At 52.1% G+C, this 22609-nt stretch overlaps 1 protein-coding gene across 2 annotated transcripts in view; it reads right to left on the reverse strand.

Annotated features, from left to right (window-relative positions):
* Positions 1-12016, reverse strand: part of Fam78a (family with sequence similarity 78 member A) — a 17990-nt gene extending 5974 nt beyond the window's left edge. Inside the window, exons 1-2 of one of the 2 annotated variants that reach the window (XM_029535800.1) lie at positions 11487-12016; positions 9870-10894 (exon numbers count right to left, since the gene is read on the reverse strand). In XM_029535800.1, coding sequence (XP_029391660.1) covers positions 9870-10192 — 323 coding nt within the window. In that variant the 5' untranslated portion in view covers positions 10193-10894; positions 11487-12016. Of the gene's footprint in view, positions 1-9869; positions 10927-11486 lie in introns of those variants that run through there. The other variant, XM_021194758.2, reaches the window with a different exon arrangement.
* Positions 12017-22609: the final 10593 nt, after the last annotated feature.

Raw genomic sequence — 22609 nt, forward strand, 5'->3', positions numbered from 1 at the left:
AAAAAAAAAAAAATCTTACTCTATCCCCATCACTCCAGTAGCCCAGGCTGACCTTAAACCTGAGGGAGATCCTCCTGCCTCAGCCTCCATCATGAGCTACCAAGCCCAGTGAAAAGGCATTTGAAAACAAGAGCTGGCCAGATGGCTAATTGGTTAAAGCCACTTGCCTCGCAACCTAGACCAGAGTCGCATCCCTGAGATCCACATGGAAAATGGAGAGAAGCTGTTTCTAAAAACTGACCTCTGACCTCACAAGCTCATAGGGGCACATGGGCCCTGCACCTCCAAGGATATATAAATGTAAAAGGCAGAGAACAGGGCCGGGCGTGGTAGCTCACGCCTTTAATCCCAGCACTCGGGAGGCAGAGGCAAATTTCTGAGTTCGAGGCCAGCCTGGTCTACAGAGTGAGTTCCAGGACAGCCAGGACTACACAGAGAAACCCTGTCTCGAAACAAAACAAAACAAAACAAAACAAAACAAAAAACAACAACAAAAAAGCAGAGAACAGACTTGGAAAAAAATAAAAAATAAAAAAATCCCACAGCCCACCCTAGGCCAGCCTCTGCAGGCCCAGACTGGGGTACTTAGCATGTGTTACCTTGCTCTGTGACCCTACCCCTGAATGATCAAGCCCTGCCAGTCACAGATAGGTAACAGTCTCCATGAGCTGGCAGCCAGCAGAGTCTCATGAGGGACGTTACTCAAAAGCAAAGCAGAGCCAACTGCATTGTCTCACCGTGGAGCATCAAGGGAGCCTGCAGGTTTTCTAGCTGGGGGAGATGGGAAGGGCCGGGGGCTGGTCAGGGACATGGTGCGAGAAACGCAAAGCAACATGGGATGGAAACGGAGGCCCAGCCGTCTGTTAGTCACACTGCTCTGCAACTCTCCCAATAGCATCCACGTGAATAGCACCCACGCCCTCCCACCCCAGGCTTTCCTAGAGAGACAATGTACCAATGCATACTACCTGCCGCAGCTGTAGTAACAAGAGACCCTCTTAAAGGCGTCAGGATGCAGGGCCTGGTGGCCCATGCCTTTAAGCCCAGCACTTGGGAGGCAGGCGGATCTCGGTGAGTTCGGCATGGCCAGGGCTATACAGAGAAACCCTGTCTGGAAAAACCATATCCATTAAGCCAGCACTTTTGAGAATCTAGAGGTCAAAAGGCAGACTACACACTAAAATAAGAAAGACAGGGTCTCATATATATCAAGATGGCTCCAAACTCTCTATAGAGCTGAAGCTGGCCTTGAACTCTTTTTTTTGTTTTGTCTTGTTTTGGATTTTGGTTTTTCCAGACAGGGTTTCTCAGTATAGCCCTGGCTGTCCTGGAACTCACTCTGTAGACCAGGCTGGTCTCTCAAACTCAGAGCTCTGCCTCCCAAGTGCCGGCATTAAAGGTCTTTTATGCTGTACACATTGCCACAAGTGACAAGATCGTCACCACAGGCTGGCCGCCTCTGTAGGGTGCACTTGGCTCTGGAAGGGCGAACTCAGACCTCAGCATTGACACTCGGCCTTCTTGACCTGCATGGGATGAGACACTAAGTCCTGATGTCCGGACTCTCGGGAAGGCAGAGGCAAGAGGACCAAGCGTTCAAGGTCAGAAACCTCAAGGCAGCCTTGACTTCATGAAACCCTCTAACACACAAAACAAAACAAAATAAAACCCAAGTCACCCAGACCTTGAGACCTTGTGAAGAATGAAAACAGGAATATCCCAACACTGAGAACTTGGATGTGGTGACAGCTACGGGGGACCTTCTCAGCCAAGGCTGGGCAGATGTACACAAGTCACCTGCTTCCCAGACCTCGTCCTCTGGGGTGTGAGATGTCAGGGTAGCGGGCAAGCCCAGGCTTGAACCTGAACCTCTGCATGCTTTCAGAGCCCCTGGCATCGCCTGAGGCGGTGTCCCGAGATCCCTAACATCCCTAATCCCGCAGCGTGCGTCGTGGTGCGTGCTCACCGTGTCTGCAGGGGATCTGCCTCAGAGCCAGGAAAGGGAGGACCAGAGCTGTGTCCTGGGCACTTGGGCACTTGGTACCACCTTGACTCCAGGTCCCTGGCAGAGACTCCACTGCCCTGCCTGGTCTCCCAGATTCGAACCTGTTCTCTCAGAAGTCCCTCAGATTTTTTTTTTTTCGAGACAGGGTTTCTCTGTATAGCCCTGGCTGTCCTGGAACTCACTCTGTAGACCAGGCTGGCCTCGAACTCAGAAATCCCCCTGCCTCTGCCTCCCAAGTGTTGGGATTAAAGGCATGCGCCACCACGCCCGGCGTCCCTCAGATTTTTTAAAAACACAAATTTGGTCTCATTACTCGGATCCTGTTAAGCCTGCCATGGCAGGTCAAGCACTCACCTGTACATGAGGCTGCTGCCTGGCTAATTCTCAGCTCCCCGCCTAGGCCCTGCAGCTCCCAACCTCCTTAGTGTCTCCCTGCTTCTGCTCTGATGGGGGAAGGGGGCAGCTGCCGAGCTCTGGCCACAACCCCAGGCCAACCACTCTGGCTCTTTACACAAGCCGGGTGCCCTTGGCTGGTGTTCAGCACCATTAGGACTTTGTAACTGTCTCCTGGCACATGGTCCAGGGCAATTAAACAACTGTTTGTGGGCAGCCTTTCCCCAGACGAACCACACAGGCCAAGAGGACAGAGCCACACCCGCCTTGAACCTTCCCACGAATCCACGACTCATCATGGTGCTTGGGTCCCATAAAGCTTGTAGCCTGGCTCCCTGCCCCTCAGCAGCACGCTGGGTCACTGAGTCCCCAGAGTTCACCCCGCAGAGCTGCAGGTGGAACGGGCACTTTTAGGACTCACTATGACTACAGCACAGAGCTATCCCTCACTTACTCATGTACACCCAGACACATCTATAAATGTACATGTGTGTGCATACAAATTCACACATGTCCACACGTCACACCTGTACACATGCAGACACATATAAGCGCACACACACATGTACAAATGCATGTGCACACGGACACACATGCATATACATCTGTGTGCTTATAAAAAATGCACGTGCACACACAGTGAGGGACTCTCTGATCAGCAAGTATGACTGAGGGTGAGGGGGGATTCAGGAAGACCTGCAGTTGGGGCTGGAGGTGACCAAGAAGGAACACCACGCTGCTGAAGAGGGTCACCCCAATTCAAGGACTTCAGAAGTCAGCAGCCAGAAGCCAGCCCAGTACAGACCCTCTCGAGGTCTTGGGGACACACACAACTCGCCACCTCCAGGGTCCTGAACTAAACTGAAAGCAGTAAACCGTCCCTGTTTCTCTGATTTAAAAAAAAAATGCCCTCTCAAAGGTTCTAGACTTTTCTCACATATGCAGATTAGCAGCTGTCTGTGGGGAGCTGGCTTTATCCTCAGCACAGACAGCCCACACAGCCCCTTGGGGCCCCATTTCTCTCCTGCTCATTTTCAGGGTCCTGAGGTCATAGACCCCAACTCTTCAGTGCTGGGTTCTACAGCCAGGGGACAAAGGTCGATCCAGTCACAGGGCCAAGTGCCCTAAGCAGCAGAGATTTTCTTCTCTTTGCTCTTGTCTGAGTTTCTCCTCTGTTTTCTATTCACTTAATGTTGTCTTTTAAAATTATGCACTTAAAAATGTAACTGAGGGTTGGTGAGATGTCTCAGTCGGTAAGAGCACCAACTGCTCTTCCGAAGGTCCTGAGTTCAAATCCCAGCATATGGTGGCTCACAACCATCTGTAACAAGATCTGACACCCTTTTCTGGAGTGTCTGAAAACAGCCACAGTGTACTTACATATAATGAATAAATAAATCTTTTTTAAAAAATGTAACTGGAGTGCCTGGTGGTGGTGGTGGCACACACCTTTAATCCCAGCACTTGGGGGGCAGAGACAGGTGGTCTCTAAGTTTAAGGCCAGCCTGGTCTACAGAGTGAGTTCCAGGACCTATACAGTAAGACATAGTATGAAAAGAATACTATTTTTTAAGCAAATAAACAAATCATCTCCAAGACACACTTCTTCAAGGGCAGGCTGGCCACACCAGGGACACAAAGCTAGCTTTATATATGCTTTCTGTGTGCATTAAATATCTTGCTTTAATGTGAAATTTGGGAACTGCAAGATGGCTCGGTGGTTTAAGGCATTGGTCATTCAGGCCTGATGACCTGAATTCAATCTTCAGAACCCACCAAGAGGTAGAAGGACCAAAGCAACCACTCCCTAAAACTGTGCCCTCTACACGTGTGTGGTAGCATTCACCACACACAGGCGCACCACGCGCACACATGCACCGTAACAATAGATTTTATTTTAGTTCATTTAAAATGAGATTTCGCTTTGAGCCTATATGATGTCTCTACCCCCATCAACCCCTCCCCCCCCATGATACATGACATTTAAGGACACATTTGAGGCAGGGGACACTGAGGCTCTGGGCTGGATCTGCCCAGCACTTGCGACTGTCCTGTCACCCGTGGTCCTACACTCACCTAGACAGCTTGGGAAGTTAGGGGTTAGCCCTGGTTAGCCCTCCTGCTCACCAACCGAACAGCCGAGCAGTCTGGTAAAATTTCTCTGGAAAGTTACGGCACACGCTCTGGGAAAGCTGTTCAGTGCTATGGGAGGTGATGCCCAGAGGCTCCCAGAGATGTCCCAGGCCTGGGCGCTTCATAGCTCATCTCCAGCCCCTGCCTTCATGGTACTCAGCACCTGCCCACAGCCCAGACGAGGAGCGTGTGCAGTCTCTTCCCACAGACCAACCTCTGGAGCCTTCCTCCAGCCCACACCTCCTCAGACTCCAGTCCCAGCCCTGGCCTGACCTAAGGAGAGAGGACTCAGACCAGTGGCTGCTTAATTTTGGCTTCAAGGCCCTATACTGCTGTTGGATCTGCCCAGCCCACCGCCCTCTCAGAAGTTACGGAATAAACTCATCTTCCTTTAAAGTTTTTATTAGTTTCTAGTAATAAAAGATGTTCTCGCCGGGCGTGGTGGCGCATGCCTTTAATCCCAGCACTTGGGAGGCAGAGGCAGGCAGATTTCTGAGTTCGAGACCAACCTGGTCTACAGAGTGAGTTCCAGGACAGCCAGGACACTCAGGAGGCAAAGATGGTGGGATCTCTGAGTTTGAGGCCAGCATGGTCTATAGAGAGAGTTCCAGGACAGCCAAGGCTACGCGGAGAAACCCTGTCTTGAAAAAAAAAATAACTAAAGTAAAAACCAAGGTTTCTATCTCCTCTGCCCTCCTTCTCGTGGAGGTCACTCACGACATTACACTTCAGTAAACATCCTTCCAGACGTTTCTGCGTGTACACACAGGATGTGTTCCCATGCTTGGCATTTTCTTCACTATAAACCTTCTCTATCAGATTCTTGCATGCCTTATTAGCTTTTTCTGGTGCTGGGGATGGACCCCAAGGCCTCTCCCGTGCAAGGCAAGACCTCTGCCACTGAGCAGGACCCTAGGCTCGTCTTCCAATGTAACACTATAGTTCCCATGGAAACCAGGATAGTTGTAACAGCAGGACTCTGCACAATGGGCAGATCTTAATTCTCTTTCCCAATTGCAAGTTGCCTGGGTTCTCCACAACTCCCTGCTCCTACCACAGTCCCCAGAGACACTCTCACGGCGTGGCGCCCTGCACTGGCCCCTTTCTTCACATGTGTGCGCTTTACTTGCTCAGTAGTTACCTGTGGTGTTTCTAGAATCCAGGCCCAGACTAGGTTACAGCATTCTGGAAGTCAGACCCTAAAATCACACGCCCTGGACAGAGGGGTACAGAAACAGCCAGACAGCCAGGCTCACTGGATAATGGACAGCGGATAACGGCTGCCTTGACTCTACTCAGGAAACAACAGGCCTCATTTGCACCAGGCCTGATCTGCAACAGAGGCCTTTCCTAAACATTTCCCTGATACCCTTGGCTGCCGGGTGTCTGTTCATCCCAGGCCACTTGCTCTCCTCTCTCTGAAGGTAGCTTCATGCTGGAGCCACCGCTTGGTCATAGCTAGCCCAAGGGGAGTTCTCCCTGGCTGGGCCACCCCCACCACTTCCCTCCCACCCTGAAGCAAGGACTTCCCTCTCCCCCTCACCCCGCCCTGCCTCCACCATTGCCCAGCAGATGGGGGAAGCCGCCTTCCGCCCCAAGACAGGAAGTATAGTCTTCAATTGTTCTGTGAGGCCTCAGGCTCCGGCTCCGGGAAGAGGCCAGCAGGGACATTCCTCCAGGGGCCACCCTTAAATCTCAGGTGCTGAGCAATTGTCACTGGGCAAGTGGCTTTGAGAGTTATAGTTTGCATTCCTATCCTCAAATTAGGGCCTCTGAGGTCCTGGGATGCACCCCAGAGATAGCAGGGAGCAGAGAGAAAGACAACCAGAGTTCCAGTGCTCTCACACAAGTCTACCCAAGCTGTGACAGCACACGTGTGAGTCAGGAAAACCCACAAGGCTTCAGGGGCCAAGGCCATCCTGCTATGGAAAGGTACCCAGAGAGAACACAGGGAGTAACAATATCTGGTCACACAGTATAGAACAATAACCCAACACTGATACCCAGGACTTGTAATCGTGGTACCTGGGGAGATGGAGCAGAGGGCGTTCCAGGGTGCTGGCTCGGTGCCAAGCACTCTACCTCACTCATCCCACAGAACCAAGCAAGCAGGGAGGTGGGCATCCCCTTGCCACAGATGGAGACTACGAGGTCTGAACTGCTCTGCTCCCGTCCCCTCCACAGCATCTGAGCTGCACTGCTCCTGGCCTTGGCCTTGGCCTTGGCCTTGGCCTTGGGCCAGGTTTCGGGAGAGCTCCAAAGAAGGGCAAACCAGGGACAACATGCACGGTGTCTCCCACACAGGCAAGGAACTGTAACTTGTCACTTAGAAGGCTCTATCCCAGCTGACAGGTGGCAGTTGAGGAATTGCGGGGGACAGCTGAGGAGGCAGGTGTCTCCAACAATTTGGAGGGGGGTTGACATGGAAAGTACTGTGGGTTGGACCCAACGCCATATAGAATGCTCTCATGCGGCCCCACGAGAGACGCCATCTTCCAGCACACCCCTGCAGTTGGGCTGTGACTGAGGCAGTGGCTTTTGGAATTCAGTGTTCCATTACAAATAATTTCAAGTCCAGAACGGCGCCCAACAAAGCCCTCCTCGCTTTGGGATTAACTCAAGCAAGGATAATGTGGGGGGTCAGGGGGGTATTATGGATTTCAGCTAAGTAGTCAGAATTAATATTTTTAGTATAAGCCCATTTGTAAAGAATATAAGTCCTAATCCAGCCTAGGCCACCTGGCTGTCCCCTTCCTCAGGTCACTGATGCCTGGGGCCTAGAGTTCATTTCAGAGACCCAAACAATCTGGGTTGAGCCTAGAAGTCATTTCACGTCCCTCCTCAGGGACATTTGTGGTTGTTACAAGATGGGGAAGGTAAAGCCAAGCATGCTCTATGACGCCCCACCCCCAGCCACCAATAAGCAGTAGCTCCAGGACACAGGCAGGGGGAGGGACAGGTACCACCCACTCATTTGGACTTAAGAAGTTCATACAGGAAGGTGCAGTTTTTGTTTTGTTTTGAGAGACAGGGTCTCGTGATGAAACCCTGGCTGGCCTACTCACTGTGTAGCCCAGGCTGGCCTACTCACTGTGTAGATCAGGCTGGCCTACTTACTGTGTAGACCAGGCTGGCCTGCTCACTGTATAGACCAGGCTGGCCTTCAAGTCAGAGAGATCCGCCTACCTCTGCCTGCAGAGTGCTGGAATTAAAGGTCTGTGCCATTGTGCCCAGCCTGGAAGGTTCTTTTAATCAACCCCATCTAAATGTTTCTGTCTGTGGCCAGAAGGGAGCTATGAAGGGCGGAGTCCAGGCTTCCTGCAAAAGCCCAGAGTCTCCATGGGAAGGGAGGGGTACAGACAGCTACAGTGGATCACAGGGACAGTACTACTCAGCAAGTCCAAGCTTCAGACTGCATTTCCTCCAAAGGATTGGTCACCTGCCCCTGTTCCCGCAATGCAGCTGGTCCTGCCTGACCTGGGACAACAGAGACAGGGTACCCTAAAAGAATGAGCAGAATCAGGCATAGACAGAGAGGAAAGAAAATGACCTTGGCTACTTAGCCGTCCCTACAGTATGTTACCTTTACAGTTCTCAAAGAGTAGGACCTGGGCTGGGGAGAAAACCCATTTCAAGGAGTAGCTGGCTGTCTTTTTATAATTTGGTGGTTTCTGGAAAGACTGTCAGCTTCATAAATAACCATCACTTACTTCCGGCCGACAGACTTGAAACCGAAATCACACAAGGTTGACAGCCAGCTGCTTGCAGGACTCACATGAACTTGGCCTAGTGCTGGCTGTGAGGGCAAAGGTTTCCCGAGTAACTCCCTCACTAAACGATGCAGAAGGAACTTTGATTTGGCCCAGTTTGCAGATAAGTGAACTGAGGCTCGCTTAGATTGGCTAAGACACTTCCTAGGGTCACTCCCTGGAGAGAGTCTAAGGGACACAAGGTTCATCTAACTAGGAACCCAGGTGCCAGGTGCATAATAGTGGAGTGAAGTCACTACAGGCTCTTGCTACCCTGGAGGCAGCTCAAAGCCATCAGGGAAGCCATCGGGTTCTCCCAGCGTTTCCCAACCAACCGTCTGGATGCTTTGCAAATCTGGGAAGAGGTGAGAGGAGAATCTGGCTGAAGGCTGCTTGGGAAGGACCCATCTTGGGATGGCCGTGTATCCAGGCTTAGAAAGAGGAAGGGCTCAGATGCAGGGGCAGGGCTGCTGGGAGCTCAGTGACCCTGTGTGCCCCAGTGGTTTTAGGACATTCGGGTGACAACCTAGTTTTAAGCCTTATCCCATCTTCCTGTTTCCTGCAGAGCTTAAGAGTCGCTAAACGGAGAAGGCACATTGGTTGACTTGTGACTAGCTCCCCTCAGCCCTGTGGACTTCTCCAAACATAAGCTCCAACTCTCCCTCTCTCCCTCTTGCAAAGCTGAGAAGTGAGGCCACATACAGTGGACACCAAAGATTTCGAGACAGTGTCCATGAGCCACCACAGGGGTCAAGCCAGGGACTGTGTGTGTGTGTGTGTGTGTCCCCACACCCCCACCAACCACTGGGTCTCAGCAGTTGCTCCCACCACTGTCCCTATGAGCTTGCTTTACACAGGGAGGAATGGCCTTCTGTGGGGCCAGAGAGCATGCAGAACAAGACCCAAGAGCTCCAGGGTCCCACGGAGACCTATATCATTCTAAGAGACCAAACCACAGAGACGAAACCAGTGTGTCCCTCTAGCCGCTCCTAGTCAAGGCCCCACCGGAGGGACACTGGATGTTGACCCTTGACCTCCAGTGGGAGACAAAGCTGCATACTGCGGGAGCAAACTGGGTTTCTGAAGTCCCTTTCAAACACACACTGCCACCAGCCACCACCGCTGACAATGGCCAAGTTGGCCTCCTAAGCTCATCTGAGCCTCCACACACACCCCAGACACAAGTTCAGGCCCCATGGCAAAGTCCCGTGCAAAGAAGTCTGGAAGCTGTTTTGGGGCTTCCAACCACTCCCATCAGCTAATGGGTTCATGGAGGCCTGAGCCTTGGGGGACAGAGTGATGACTTCTCTGGTGACCCCAGATGGCCTTGACACTTGCTTTACCAAAGGGGCAGAGGTTCCTGTTCTCTCAGCATCTTGCCAGGGAGGACAGAACAACCCTGGGCATCGGGGATAATGGCAGGGCAGGTCTAGCTGAGCTAGGACCCTAATTAACAAGTAAAGGCTCCCCAGAGTTGCCTGACCTAGGAAGGCTTGGAGACAGTTTCGCCCCTGCCTAAAGACCACTGCAGCCCTGCTCCTGCCTCCCCCAGCCTTCAAGCCCCCCAGCCTGTCCCCAGGAGTACTCACATGCCCTGCTCCCCATACTGGTTGTAAAACTCCATATGGCTGCATGCCTGAATCCAACCAACGATCCAGGTCTCCTTCTTGGGAATGGGCGGCATGACCACTTGGGCTGAGGCCCGGAAGTGGGGTGTCCGATAGCGCAGTACCACACTGGAGGACTCATCGATGCTGGTGGGGATGGGGTCGATGGAGGCTTTCACATCAATCACGGTAATCCCTTCCCGGAAGACTCTGGCTTTGCCTCCGATGCTCTGGATACAGCCCATGGCACACAGGACCGCTCTAATCTCCAGGGAAGGCCAGCAGTCCCAAAAATAACAGGGCATTGAAAGGATGGAGGTTGCAGGACCCAGTGCAGAGCGCTCAATCTAATCTCAAAACTCAAAACCGAGATCCATAGGCTAGAGAACTTAGGGAGTAGAGGAGGTTTGCATAGCACTGCCGGGTCCTGTTATAAATATGGGTTCTGCTGCATCTCAAGAGCCCTGGGCTCCCTCTTCTAGCAGTGGGCAAAAGCCACCGATATTCTTTGGGTTTAAAAAAAGAAAAGTTTGGAGTTTAATGGATAAGCATGTTGTTCTGACATCCAGCGCTGCGTCCTCACACTTGGGGATGGCAGCTCGGACACTCTCCCTGAAGTCTTCTGAAGAAGCAGACGGGCTCTGGCAGGCACATAAATAAGGAAGGCTCGGTCCCCGCGCGGTCGCGCCACCCTCGCTGCAGAACGCCGACTTCCTGCCCTTCTGCCTTCCGCACCGGCTCCCTGGGACACACGCGCCCGCCCGGCGGGGCCCAATCAATTGCAGCGTGAGCTCCGGTTCAAGCGGCAGAGGTCCGACGTCCTGTGAGGCCGGTACCCACCCGCCCTTCCAAGAGGTGCGCTCCGGGTTAGGTGCTCGCCAGGTTCCCGCCGGCGCCCACTCGCGCGTTCCTCTGCCACTGTCGCTGTAACCGCTAACTGCCGCGCAGGGCTCCGGGACTGCACTCGGGTATCCGCCGCCGCCTGCTTCGCCTCGGCCGCCGAGGACCTGCAGAGAGGTGGAAGGCACAGGGCGGCAAAGTTGAGCCTAACTTTACTACGGGGGGACTCGAGGGCGCGGCGATGCCTGTGCGCCGGGCACTGGCTGTGGAGCTGACGGCGCAGCTCTGGGCGGTCTCCCCGGAGGTGGCGCCCCCCTCCGCCCGCCCCGTCAGTGGCGGCCGCACGACTGCGCGCACCAGCGAATAATCGCCTCCCGTGACATCTCCGCTGACACCCGTTCAGCTCGAGGGAGGGGTGAGGGGTCGTTCAGACTGCCACCGCAGTAGGTCACTAAGACCTCCCGGCTCGGGTACTGCGCATCAGTACGACGCCACCAGCGTGGTACGCCCCTTCTCGCTCCAGTGTCTCGGTCCCCGGGGCCTCAGTGCCATCCCCAGGCCGGTCCATTAAGGCACTCTGCCCTTCGCCGGCAGAGGTGGCTGGACACCAAGAGGGCGTGTTGCCCCCCGCCCCGCCGCGTGCCTCGGTTTCCCCTAACCAATCTTGAGCCTTAGCTGAGCCCAGCGCGTCCGGGGCGCGCGCCTCTGCCGAGGAACTTTGGCAGTCAGGTCCCCACCCAGGGGGCGTCACGAACTCACCTGCCCCTAGGGCCGCTCCAGGTGCCTGGGTCACCGCCCTCCGGTCTTCCCTAACCTTTCTGCACGCACGTTCTCGGGGCGCCCCCTCCCCTGGGCAGTGTCTCCTGGCTCTTGTCTACTAGGGTCTGGGGATGGCGTGGGCGCCTCGGATCCCCAAGCCCCTCCTGACTCCGGGCTGCTGTGGGGATGGCCGGGGGCGGAGGACTGAGGCTCGGGGCTCTCTCGCCCCCACCCCGAGCACCTCCTTATTTTACGATCATTATGAGCGTGCTGTCACCGCTCTGTCCCGCCGCCGCGCCGCAGCCGCCTGGCGCGCCCCGCGCCGCCTCGGTCTGCTGCAGCATCGGAAAGACAACCAGGTCAAACTTTGCAGAAACTCGTCCCCTGCGCCGGCCTGGCCCCAGTGTTCATCCGCAGCCGCGCGACAACGCGCACCGGCGCACGCAGGACCGGCGCTCGCCCGTGCGCCCCGCGGGATGCAGGTCCGCAGGCGGTAGCGTGCAGGCGGGTAGGCACCGCCTCCTCCTCCAGCCCGCCCGGCTCTCCACCCTAGTTCTGGCACTCAGCACACTCTCCCCCACCGGTTAGCCCTCTCTCTCTCTCTCTCTCTCTCTCTCTCTCTCTCTTTCCCACCTCTGCAGCTGCTGGGGGAGTTGAGCCTCTTCTTGCATAAACGACATTTCCTTTTTTTCTAACCCTAGGAATTCTGGGTAGTGTAGTTCTGTCTTTCTCGGGTCCTGGGGTTGGGGGTGTTCCTATTGCCCTTTGACTTCTGGATGCCAGCAACTTTCCAGTTCAGGAGACTTGGGGCACTGCCCTGGGAATCCTAGCTGCCGGGGTTGGTGGTTGGGTGGAAAACGTGGAAGCTTTGGGAAGCTCCAAGACTTGGGAAGGTTTGGAGGGTGAGAAAAGTTGGTGTCCCTCAACCCCCAACCCCGTATCTTCAGCATGGTAAGAGGGTTGTCAGCTAGTTGGTCCCAAGTGTGTAAGAAATTTACATTCATCAGACATTGAGTCGGAAAGTTATGTATGTCTCACAGAGGAAAATAATACCCAGAGAGGAAGATTGAAAAGGCCCGCCCACCACCCCAATTTAGCAGGTATCCCTGCTGAGACCATGGGGGGGGACATCAAAAGGAGCAGAGAGCCAGAACCTAAGTAGCCTCAGGCCTTAGCTCCACCCCTACCAAGCCATTATCTTCTAGATAAAGGACAGTTTGTGACATCAGAAAACCTGCCAGTCACAGTAAGGGCGCGCCCCACCACGTCCCCTTAACCCTGACTTTCAGGGCTGTATGCAGTAGGCACAGGTGGATACCTGCAGTTGGTCTCAAAGCTGGAGTTCACTGAGCGCCTGGGAGGGCCAAAGGTGGAGGGGGCATCTCTGAAACTTTGGGAGGGTCTCTCTGTGAAGAAGCCACACAGGAAATGGTTCTTTCCCCAGCCATGTTCTCAGCCTGACCATGGTCACTGTCCCATGGTCCTAGCTAGTGGGGCAATGTCCGTTTCCCATCCAACTTTCAAGTAACTTGTATACCCAGGCCTGCCTGGTGTGAAACTGCAGCAGCATATGGTCTAAGGGCCTCATGCACAGTCTGCAGTCTTCCCTGGCCTCCCCAGGTCCCACACTACATACTATTATTCTGGGAAACCCTCCGACCTGCAACACCTCATGTCATTAGCTAATCATGTGCTATTCCGTGTATACAGAAGGAAGCCATTGCATCTAGGGATGTCCATCTAATTCCCCATCACCCCAAATGCCCAGAACCTGTTAGAGCCCAGTGGCCAAGGGACTTCTATGAAAACTCAGATGTTCTCTCAAAAACAAGACAAGATCTGGGCTCCTCCAGGTGCCTATGTGTAGTCCTGCATTCCTTAGGGAAAAGATGCCACAGGCAGGCTACACTGCCCAGCTACACAGGGAAGCCCCTAGAGGTGGTGTCTTGGGGAGCAGTTCTCCTGAAGCTTGTGGAAGTGATAGTCCTTTCAGGGGTCACAGCCCACGAGCTTGCAATGGTGACAGAGCCGCTATAGAACCAATTCACTGTGTGAAACACCAACAGCATCTTTAGCGTTCGCTTTGACCCCGGGGAAGTGGACAACAGAAAACCAGAGACCATGAGAATGAATTCTGGGTCCCAGCCCCATTCACACCGGCCCCATTCACACTGCCCTCCAAGCCCACGATCCTGCCTGCTAAGACTGATCATTCTGACCTAGGACTGGCGACCAGAGCGAGTCCACAGGTAAGAGTTTGTACAGCAGAATGCAGCCTCCCTTCGCTGGCTCCCCCATCGCATTGTCCCCTGTGAAGGGCTTCACCTTGGCCTGCAGAGGGTTGGCCTAGAGTTGGGAGTTGCCAGACTACCCATGACGCAGCTCCTACAGGGACAGCCAGAACCGAGGGTCTGAATGGACTAGGCTCAACGTGTAAAATAACCCAGCCCAGCTCTTGATCTGCCTGCTTATACACTCTTGGGCCTCTTTGGCTCTCCCACCTCCCCACACGGCCCTTGTGCTTGCGTGGCATTCTTGGGAGGTTGGTGAGTGTGGGATACAAACCTGAATCAGCCTCAGCATTCGTGGTGGGTCAGGATGTGCCACTTACTCTCATAGTGTAAGATGCCGCTGTCTGTGGAGCAGAGAAGAGGGACGTCTGTTAGAGAAATGTTCTACACCAACGGACTCACTCTGCCCCCATCCCCTCTCCTTTGCTTTGCCATACCTAGGTCAGGGTCACACAGCCCTGGTACATTGGACTAGAGAGATCATGAATACCCAAAGCCATACAAGTCAGGGACAGAAATAGCATGCAGCCCTTCACCAGGACCCATGACATGGCCCCAGAACAGCTCCCAGTAGGGAGCTACTAAACAGACTATGAGGCAGGACTTCTGCACACATTATTTTCATAGCCTTGGCAATAGTCCCTAAGCTAGGCCTTGTCATCTCACTACATAGATTACACAGGTGCCTAGTGGTGCGGAGTTGGGGCTGGAAGGGGGATAGCTGAACCCAGAGTGACTGGGTGGAGTGGGCCCTCTCACCAGCAGTCCCTGGAGGTGTAGGGACCTCGTGTTTAGGGGCTACCACAAGTAGTCACAAGGCTCACTAAGTATTGTAAACAAACTTGCATTTAGGATCGCAGAAGATTTGCCAAGGGCCGGTGACCTCCAAAGGCAAGGTCTTCATGTCTCCAGAAAGGCATTTCGAGAGAGAGGAAGTCCTCAAACTATGGAAAGAAATAAGATCTGGGATTCTGTTGCCCTGAGAAGCAGAGTTCTTGCCCTAACTGTTTAGAACCAGACAGAAAGCCAATGAGGAGGCTTGGAATGGTCTCCAAAGGACAGGTGGGCGGAGCCAAAATCCCTGGCCAGTCAGCAGAAGGGGTTTGCAGCAAAAGGCACAGGTCTAGACAATGCTGGATGGGCCTAAAGATAGACCGGCTAGACCTGCCTAGGACCACAGAGAAGTCATTCAGGGAAGGCTCTGCTACTAGACCTCAAATCCCTGGCCCCAGCTCAGTGATAGCATGCCTCTCCACTGAGGGACAGTGGCCAGGCAAAGGGGACAGAGAGGCAGGGACAAGGACATAAAACCCAGACTGATCTGGCTGTGAACCTAAGAGTGTACACTCCCTTGGCCAAATGCTCCAAACCACGTTCTCCCAAGGCAGCATTGGCTTGGGACCTCCCCACCCGCCTCTCCATCATCTTTTGCCACTGATCACTGAACATCTTGGCTGGACACTTGATCTTCCTCAGATAGTCAGCAGTATATAATTCCCATGGGGCAGAAGGATGAGGGACAACTCCAGGAACATTGAATGAAGGCATGAATTAGCATAAATAATGAATAGGTATGAATTGATGCTCACAGTGGTTACAAGAATCAATCTCATCAATCAGGAAGTGGACGGGTCAGTTGTCTTGCTGCGCAGTTCAATACTGAGCTGCGAGTGGAGTGGAAAAGCATACACCAAGGCTTGGGAGAGTGAGCTGGAGGTGGGGGGGGTGCCCACACATCTGTGCTTGTGTGTTTTGATGTGGTGGTGTGAGTGAGCCCCTGGTGGTGTCGTATGAGTGACAGTGTCTGACAGTGTGAGAATAGTGTGTCTGCGTTTGTTCTGGCTGTGTAGCCCTGTGTCTTTGTCTGTGGACTAGTGTGGTGTGCATGCACCCATGTGAACTGCTGTGGGTGTAGGGGAGTACAGCTGTGGGTGTGACTGTGGTGGAGGAGAGTGTGTATGGGAGAGTGTGTGTGTGTGTGTTTGTCTGGGGTGTGTCCTGTGTAAGTGTGGGGATGACTGGAGGGCGGAGGCTGAGCGGAGGTTGCTGCTGGCCTGGTGCCTGGTGCGCCCGCATTCATGTGCCCAACGCACTGAGTCTGTAAGACTAGAGCTTTCTGGCAGTTGATGCCTCTCAGTGTGCACAGTCTCCCCGGGCCCTGGGATTGGGCCTCCAGCGCCCGGCTGACGCCACCCTGCGTGTGCGGAGCGGAGCGGCGGCTAAGGGACCTGCTCTGGCCCCAGCCCAGGGTGAGCGGTGCCCATGGTGCGGAGCCTCTGGGGGAAGACAGAGGGGGGCGACAGCAGGCTGGGCGCGGCCTCGGATCCGGTGCGGCACTGAGAGTTCTCCAAGGTGCTAAAATAAACCGAGCGAAGGATCAGGTTTCCCGACCAAAATAACCCAGCAGCAGCCTTAGAAATGTGAACCGGGAAAGTGATCCCTGGCGCGCGCCCGCGCTGGAGGCGGTGATGAAAGCTGCTTCCCGTGGTGCTGGGGGGCGGGAGGGCGGTGCTACTGGCCAGGGAGTGGTCGCCCCTCCAGACTCTGGCCCACCTCCCTTTCTCTTTCTGGTCATTACTTCCTAGAGGAGCCTCCTGATGGCCTTTGTACTGTGATGGTCAGGTGTGCAATTTCTTAGAGCCAGCTGACCCGAAGTCTTCCGTTCAGTGTTCCTGGATACCTAGTGTGTGCCAGAGCCTGTCTAGCACGTGTGAACAGGTAACAACAGCAGCACCCAGGAACTGCCACTTTGCTAGAACATCAAGGAGTAAGTAGTGCACAGGGTGTTAGGTATTGACACAGATTTTAATAAACAAAACCTGAAGACTGTCAGGAGACAGAGAGATTTGAATCCCAGGGCACCCTACTAGCTGGCTCACTTAGGGGCCTGGGTGGTGAGTTCCTTTGCTTCTGAGCTTTGATTTTTCTCCTTGATGTGACTGGGTCAGAGTGCATGTCTGTGCAGGCCCAGATGGCTGGAGCAGGTGAAATATCCAAGGCCAGAGTCACACAAACACTCAGAACAAGCTTATGGTGACTGGGCTTGTGAATATCAGCACTGAGTTTCTCCCAAACATTCAACACAGCAAACTGGCCAGGCGGTGGTGGCGCACACCTTTAATCCCAGCACTTGGGAGGCAGAGGCAGGTGGATTTCTGAGTTTGAAGCCAGCCCAGTCTACAGAGTGAGTTCCAGGACAGCCAGGGCTACACAGAGAAACCCTATACAGCCAGGGCTACACAGAGAAACCCTGTCTTGGGGAAAAAAAAAAAAAAAGACAGCAAACTGTTTCAGCTGCCAGAAACTCCTGCTCTTGAGAGAAAGAGAAGTAGTGTGGTCACATGGTCAAAGACTGTGTTGTGCAACAGTCTCCTCCAAGACAAACATTCCGTCAGTCAAATCCCTTAAGCTGGCAGGTAAGCAACTCAAAAGAGCTTCAGGAAGTCCCTGAAACAGACCAGATTCACTAGGCCCCTCCCTGCCAGAGTAAACAATAAAGCTTCAAAGAAGAGTCTCAGACAAGCAAAGCTGTAAGGAAGACTCTGAGACCAGACCAGTTACCTAGAAGAGATTTAGACCATCTGAGCTACTTGGAAAGGAAACTCTCCAACCTGTTGAATCACCTACAGGCACTCCAGGTTCCTATCTTTGTGACAGTCCTTGTTCATATTCCTGTTGGCAACCACAATAAAACTCACAGCTCACTAAGTTGGATTGGTAGGACCTGTACTTTGGTCTGCTGTGAGTTCCCTGTCTGGGGCGGGAGTTGTGTGTGTTGTACCTCCCCAGAAAAAGCTTTGTTATACAAAACCCAGGACCTGAATCAGAACCTTAGTACCTGGGTCAGCCACACTTAGCTCCTTCCCCAGGTCTCCACAGTCCCTAGTGCATGAATGAAGCAAGGCTTGGGGACATGCCAGGGAGGCCATGCCTCAGGGGAGCCAGGCCATCTGTGGGAACAGGGCTGTGGCATATTCCCTTTGTACTCTCTGTGGGACTCAGAACATGACATGTGAGATCACACAGGCAGGAGACACAGATGCTATAGGGCACATGTAGCTAGAAACACATCTCTTAAGCCACGAGCGTGTGAGACCAGCTGCTCAAGTCCCAGCTCTGGCCCTGGGACCTGTGGCCTGGAGGCCGGGTCAGCACTCTGACCAATTCTTCCTCTAAAGAGGGAAGAAGGCGGTCGGGTTTGCCCTGTATCTTTGTGCTTTCTGGAGTTTGCATACAGTAACAGCCCAGGCTAGCCCACCAAAGCCTGGAGGGATACCACCCCAATATCCTGTTTTGCTTGCGTTTGTTTGTGGTCTGTTCTGGAATGCAGGGATGTGTCTGTGGGTCTGCTTGCCCCACAGTAGTTCTGAATACAGTAGCTACTAAATAAAAGCAAGGATGACAGAAGGGCTCTTACATAAGTAAACCCTCTATGTGGCAAAATGTCAGACACTTACTGAAAGACAAAAGAGGCCTGGAGAGAGGGCTCAGTGGTAATAACACTTACTGTGCTTCCTTCCAGAGGACCCAGGCTCAACTTCCAGCACCCACAGAACTGCTCACAACCTTCTGAGGGGACCTGATACCCTCTTCTGGCCTCTGCAGGCACCAGGGACACATGTGTTGCACATAAAACATGCAGGCAAAATACACACAAAACAAACAAACAAAAAGAATGAGACTGATTGTCATGGAAAAGTGGCCAAATGTATATTATTAAGTGAAAAAGATGTCATATTCTAAAAGGCTGTAAAAGATGATCATATCTCAAATGTGTATATATGCAAATAGATATGATATGCATGGGTATCATTTGCTTTTTATTGTCTGATATTAAAAATAACTGGCTGATAGGAAATGCTGCAATAATCGGAAATAAAGGATCTCTCTTTAAGATGACACCAGTGTTAGCATATTAGTTTTCAAGTGATGGAATTATGACTGTCATCTGTAATAATTAAGTTTATTGCAGTAAAGGCTAACCTTTTGTCTGGCAGTGGTGGCACATGGCTTTGATTCCACACTTGGGAGGCAGAGGCAGGAGAATTTTCTTGTCTTTTATCTAGCTCATTCTCTTGAGGATCTGCGTCCTGGCTCTTCCGCTAAATGGCTGGAAGAGATCGATAAAAGCATTGTCTGAATAACTGACAGAATGCCACGACTCATGAGAAATTGCATTGTAGGTGCTCGTGAGAGTTTGTGAATTAAAAGTAACCAGAGAGGGCTGGTGAGATGGCTCAGCGGTTAAGAGCACTGACTACTCTTCCAAAGCTCCTGAGTTCAAATCCCAGCAACCACATAGTGGCTCACAACCATCTTTAACAAAAATCCGATGCCCTCTCCTGGAGTGTCTGAAGACAGCTACAATGTACACACTTATAATAAGTAAATAAATAAATATTAAAAAAAAAAGTAACCAGAGATCTCCCAGCAGACAGAGGAGTAGCAGGTTCTGGTCCCAAGAAAAGAGCAGAGCCCCTTGTGCTGAGTGAACCTTTTCAGGGTTCTGGGTAGATGAAAAGGTTTGCCTGTGGTCATTGGCTAAGCCAAGGCTTGAACCTGGGTCAGTTGCTCTCCACAGTCTGTTTTAACCACTGACAGGCTCTGGAGCTAAATTGGACCCCACGGCCTCTGCAGAACTTAACTGGACACTCCAGGCAGAATAAAGTGCTGACACAGCCCTGGGTATTAATAGTCCTAGCTTCCTGGGCTTCCCAGACCCCGCTGAAGCCAGCCCAGGTCATGGCCCCACCCTGGAGGGTAAGGTGACTTTCCTGGCAGAGAATTGATCAAACATTTCCAGGCCCCCGTGGACTGCAGAATCTGAGCCCAAAGGCTCCAGTGTCCCCGTACTGAGGACTACTTAGCAGTCTGAGTCTTGCTTCTTTTCAGTTCCTGACTGGATACCTTCACCTCTCTGAGCTTCACTTTCTTTTTTTTTTTTTTTTTTTTTTTTTGGTTTTTGAGACAGGGTTTCTCTATGTAGCCCTGGCTGTCCTGGAACTCACTCTGTAGACCAGGCTGACCTCGAACTCAGAAATCCGCCCGCCTCTGCCTCCCAAGTGCTGGGATTAAAGGCATGCGCCACCACACCCGGCTTGAGCTTCACTTTCAGTATACTGACTGAAGGCCACACATTTGGCACTCCCCCTCAGGACATAGGGTCCACCTGCACAATGTCCGTTATCTTGGTAAATTTTCACATTGTTCTGGTTACCTGAAGCTGGCGTTGGAAGGAGGATAACCCCTCTCCGTTTCAGACCTAAGTATGTTTGTTTCAAATTTTCCTCCAAACTCCTTGTCTGGTGATGGGTGACCCTGTAACAGTAAGGGAAAGAAATAGTAAACCAGCTGAAGAACAGAGACAGTGCCAGGCAGGGTGGCACATGCATTTAATCCCTGACCTCAGGAGGCAAAGGCCGACAGAGCTCTGTGAATTCAAGACCAGCGTGATCCACATAGTGAGACCCTGTCTCAAATGGAAATTAAATCATGTCCTTCAGAACAGCTGAGTGTGAACTATTACCAAGATATGTCACTATTGTTTATCCAGTGATGTGACAGTACCTGCAGTGGAAGAGAAGTCACCCACATGGAGAAGCTCAATGGGGAGCTCCAGCTGACTGCCTTAGCTTCCGAGCCAGTTTCTACTAGATGTCATAGTGACCAGTCTGATGAGGTCATCTTTAGCTGTTGTTATTTGTTTTCTTACTTGGAAGCCTCACTCACTCAAGGGGTTACTCTTGTCTACCCAAAATTCACTTTCCCAGGAACATCAGCTGACTGCCTCAAAGGGGCTTTCTCAGCCAATTTCTGATGGATGCTTTCAGCACTGAATGTGATATTTGTCATCTGTCTGCCCACCTATCTGCCTATCTGCCTGCCTGTCTGTCTATCTATGTCTGTCTGTTTATCTATCTATCTATCGATCTATCTATCTATCTATCATCTATCTATCCATCCATCCATCCATCTGTCTATCTATCTGTCCATCTATTTGTCTATACATCTGGCTGGCTGGCTGGCTGCCTGCCTGCCTGCCTGCCTGCCTACCTATCTATCTGTCTGTCTATCCATCTGGCTGTCTGGCTATCGGCCTATTTGTCTGTCTGTCCATACATCCATCTATCCATCTGTCTATCTGCCTACCTATTTGCCTATCTATCTATCTATCTATCTATTTATCTATCCATCCATGCATCCATCTGCCTATCTGTATGTCTGTATATCTGCCTATCTGTCTCTCTGTCCATCTGCATGTCTGTCTGTCTATCTATCTATCTATCTATCTATCTATCTATCTATCTATCTACCTATCTGCCTATCTATCTCCCTCCCTATCTTAGTTACTCTCCTATCACTGTGATAAAACACCATGACCAAGGCAACCTATAAAAGCATTTACTTGGGCTTACAGCTTCCCAGGGTCAGAGTCCACAATGGCAGAGCAGACCTGGTAGCAGCAGCAGGAAGATGCAGGCTCACATCTTGAAGCACAAAATGGGAGTGGACTCAAGATGGCATGAGTCTTTAAACACTCAAAGACAGGTGGCCTACCTCCAATAAGGCCACCTAAGTATTCTTAACACTGCCACCAACTGGGCACCAAGTATTCTGATGTCTGAGACTTTGAGGGACACTTCATTCAAACCTCTCTCTCTCTTTCTTTGCAATTTACTATTTATGCTTTTTCTTTGACTTGTTTTATTACTTAATAAACTCATTTATTTAAAACCAAAAGTATGTCTATTATTGTCGGTTCTCCAGACCAGTCAGAAGAACTTGACTAAAGTCCAGGATGAGGGAGCTCACATGCCTTATTGCCACACCCAGGAGGGAAGATATGTGGTCTGGGCTCTCCCAGCCCAAGCTTGGTCTGAATTAAACACTAAGAGAGGAGACATAGGGTCTCCCCATCTGTCTCAGCTGTATGCAGCTGGAATTTGCAAGGAACCCCACACAGAGGGCTCTTGGATACTGCCCTCACCTCAGCCAAGAATGGGGGCAAAGTCAGGCCATGGGCTGGGTCCTTTTGAATGAACAAGGACTTTGTTCCATATCACATGGAGTCCCACAGTGCACTGTGAGCAGAACAATTACTCAGCATTTTACAAACTTCTATTCGAGCATCTTGCACAACTGCAAGAAGTGGGCATTATGATGCCTGTGTTACAGCTAGAAACACTAAGGTTCGGGAACGAGACAGGCTGAGCGAAGCCTCCCAGCTAATGTGAGCTGATGTGAGAGGCCCTACTGAGCCTGTAGGCCAGTCTGCTGTAGCTGGAGATGACAGAACCTGAGTTGGCTTCTTGTCCTTAGGATGCTCTAGAGTGGGCCTGGGTCTTTGTGCATAGGCTCTGGGTCTTGGGCTGAGCCGGGAAGACAGACAAATCATAATCCCAATGTGATGAGCCCTGGGCAGTCATTTCTCATTCTCAATCTCCAAGAGGCAGATCTCTTCCCAGATAATTACACATCTGTCTAACAGAAGACCAGTGTCACAGCCATTCAAATGCACCATGGTTTACAACAGCAAACTCAACACTGTGTTTTAAAAGGAGGAGGAGGAGAAGAAAGAAGGAAGAAAGAGAGGGAGTGGGAGAGGGAGGAGAAGGAGGAAGAAGAAGGAAGAAAGAGAGGGAGAGGGAGGAGAAGGAGAAGGAGGGGAGGAGGAAGAGGAGCAGGAGGGGAGAGAGGGAGAGGGAAAAGGAAAAGGAGAAGGAGAAGAAGAAAGAAGGAGAAGAAGAAGAAGGAGAAGAAGAAGAAGAAGAAGAAGAAGAAGAAGAAGAAGAAGAAGAAGAAGAAGAAGAAGAAGAAGAAGAAGAAGAAGAA

This window comes from Mus pahari, chromosome 3 (genome assembly GCF_900095145.1).
Source record: "Mus pahari chromosome 3, PAHARI_EIJ_v1.1, whole genome shotgun sequence".
Taxonomy (NCBI): Eukaryota; Metazoa; Chordata; class Mammalia; order Rodentia; family Muridae; genus Mus; species Mus pahari.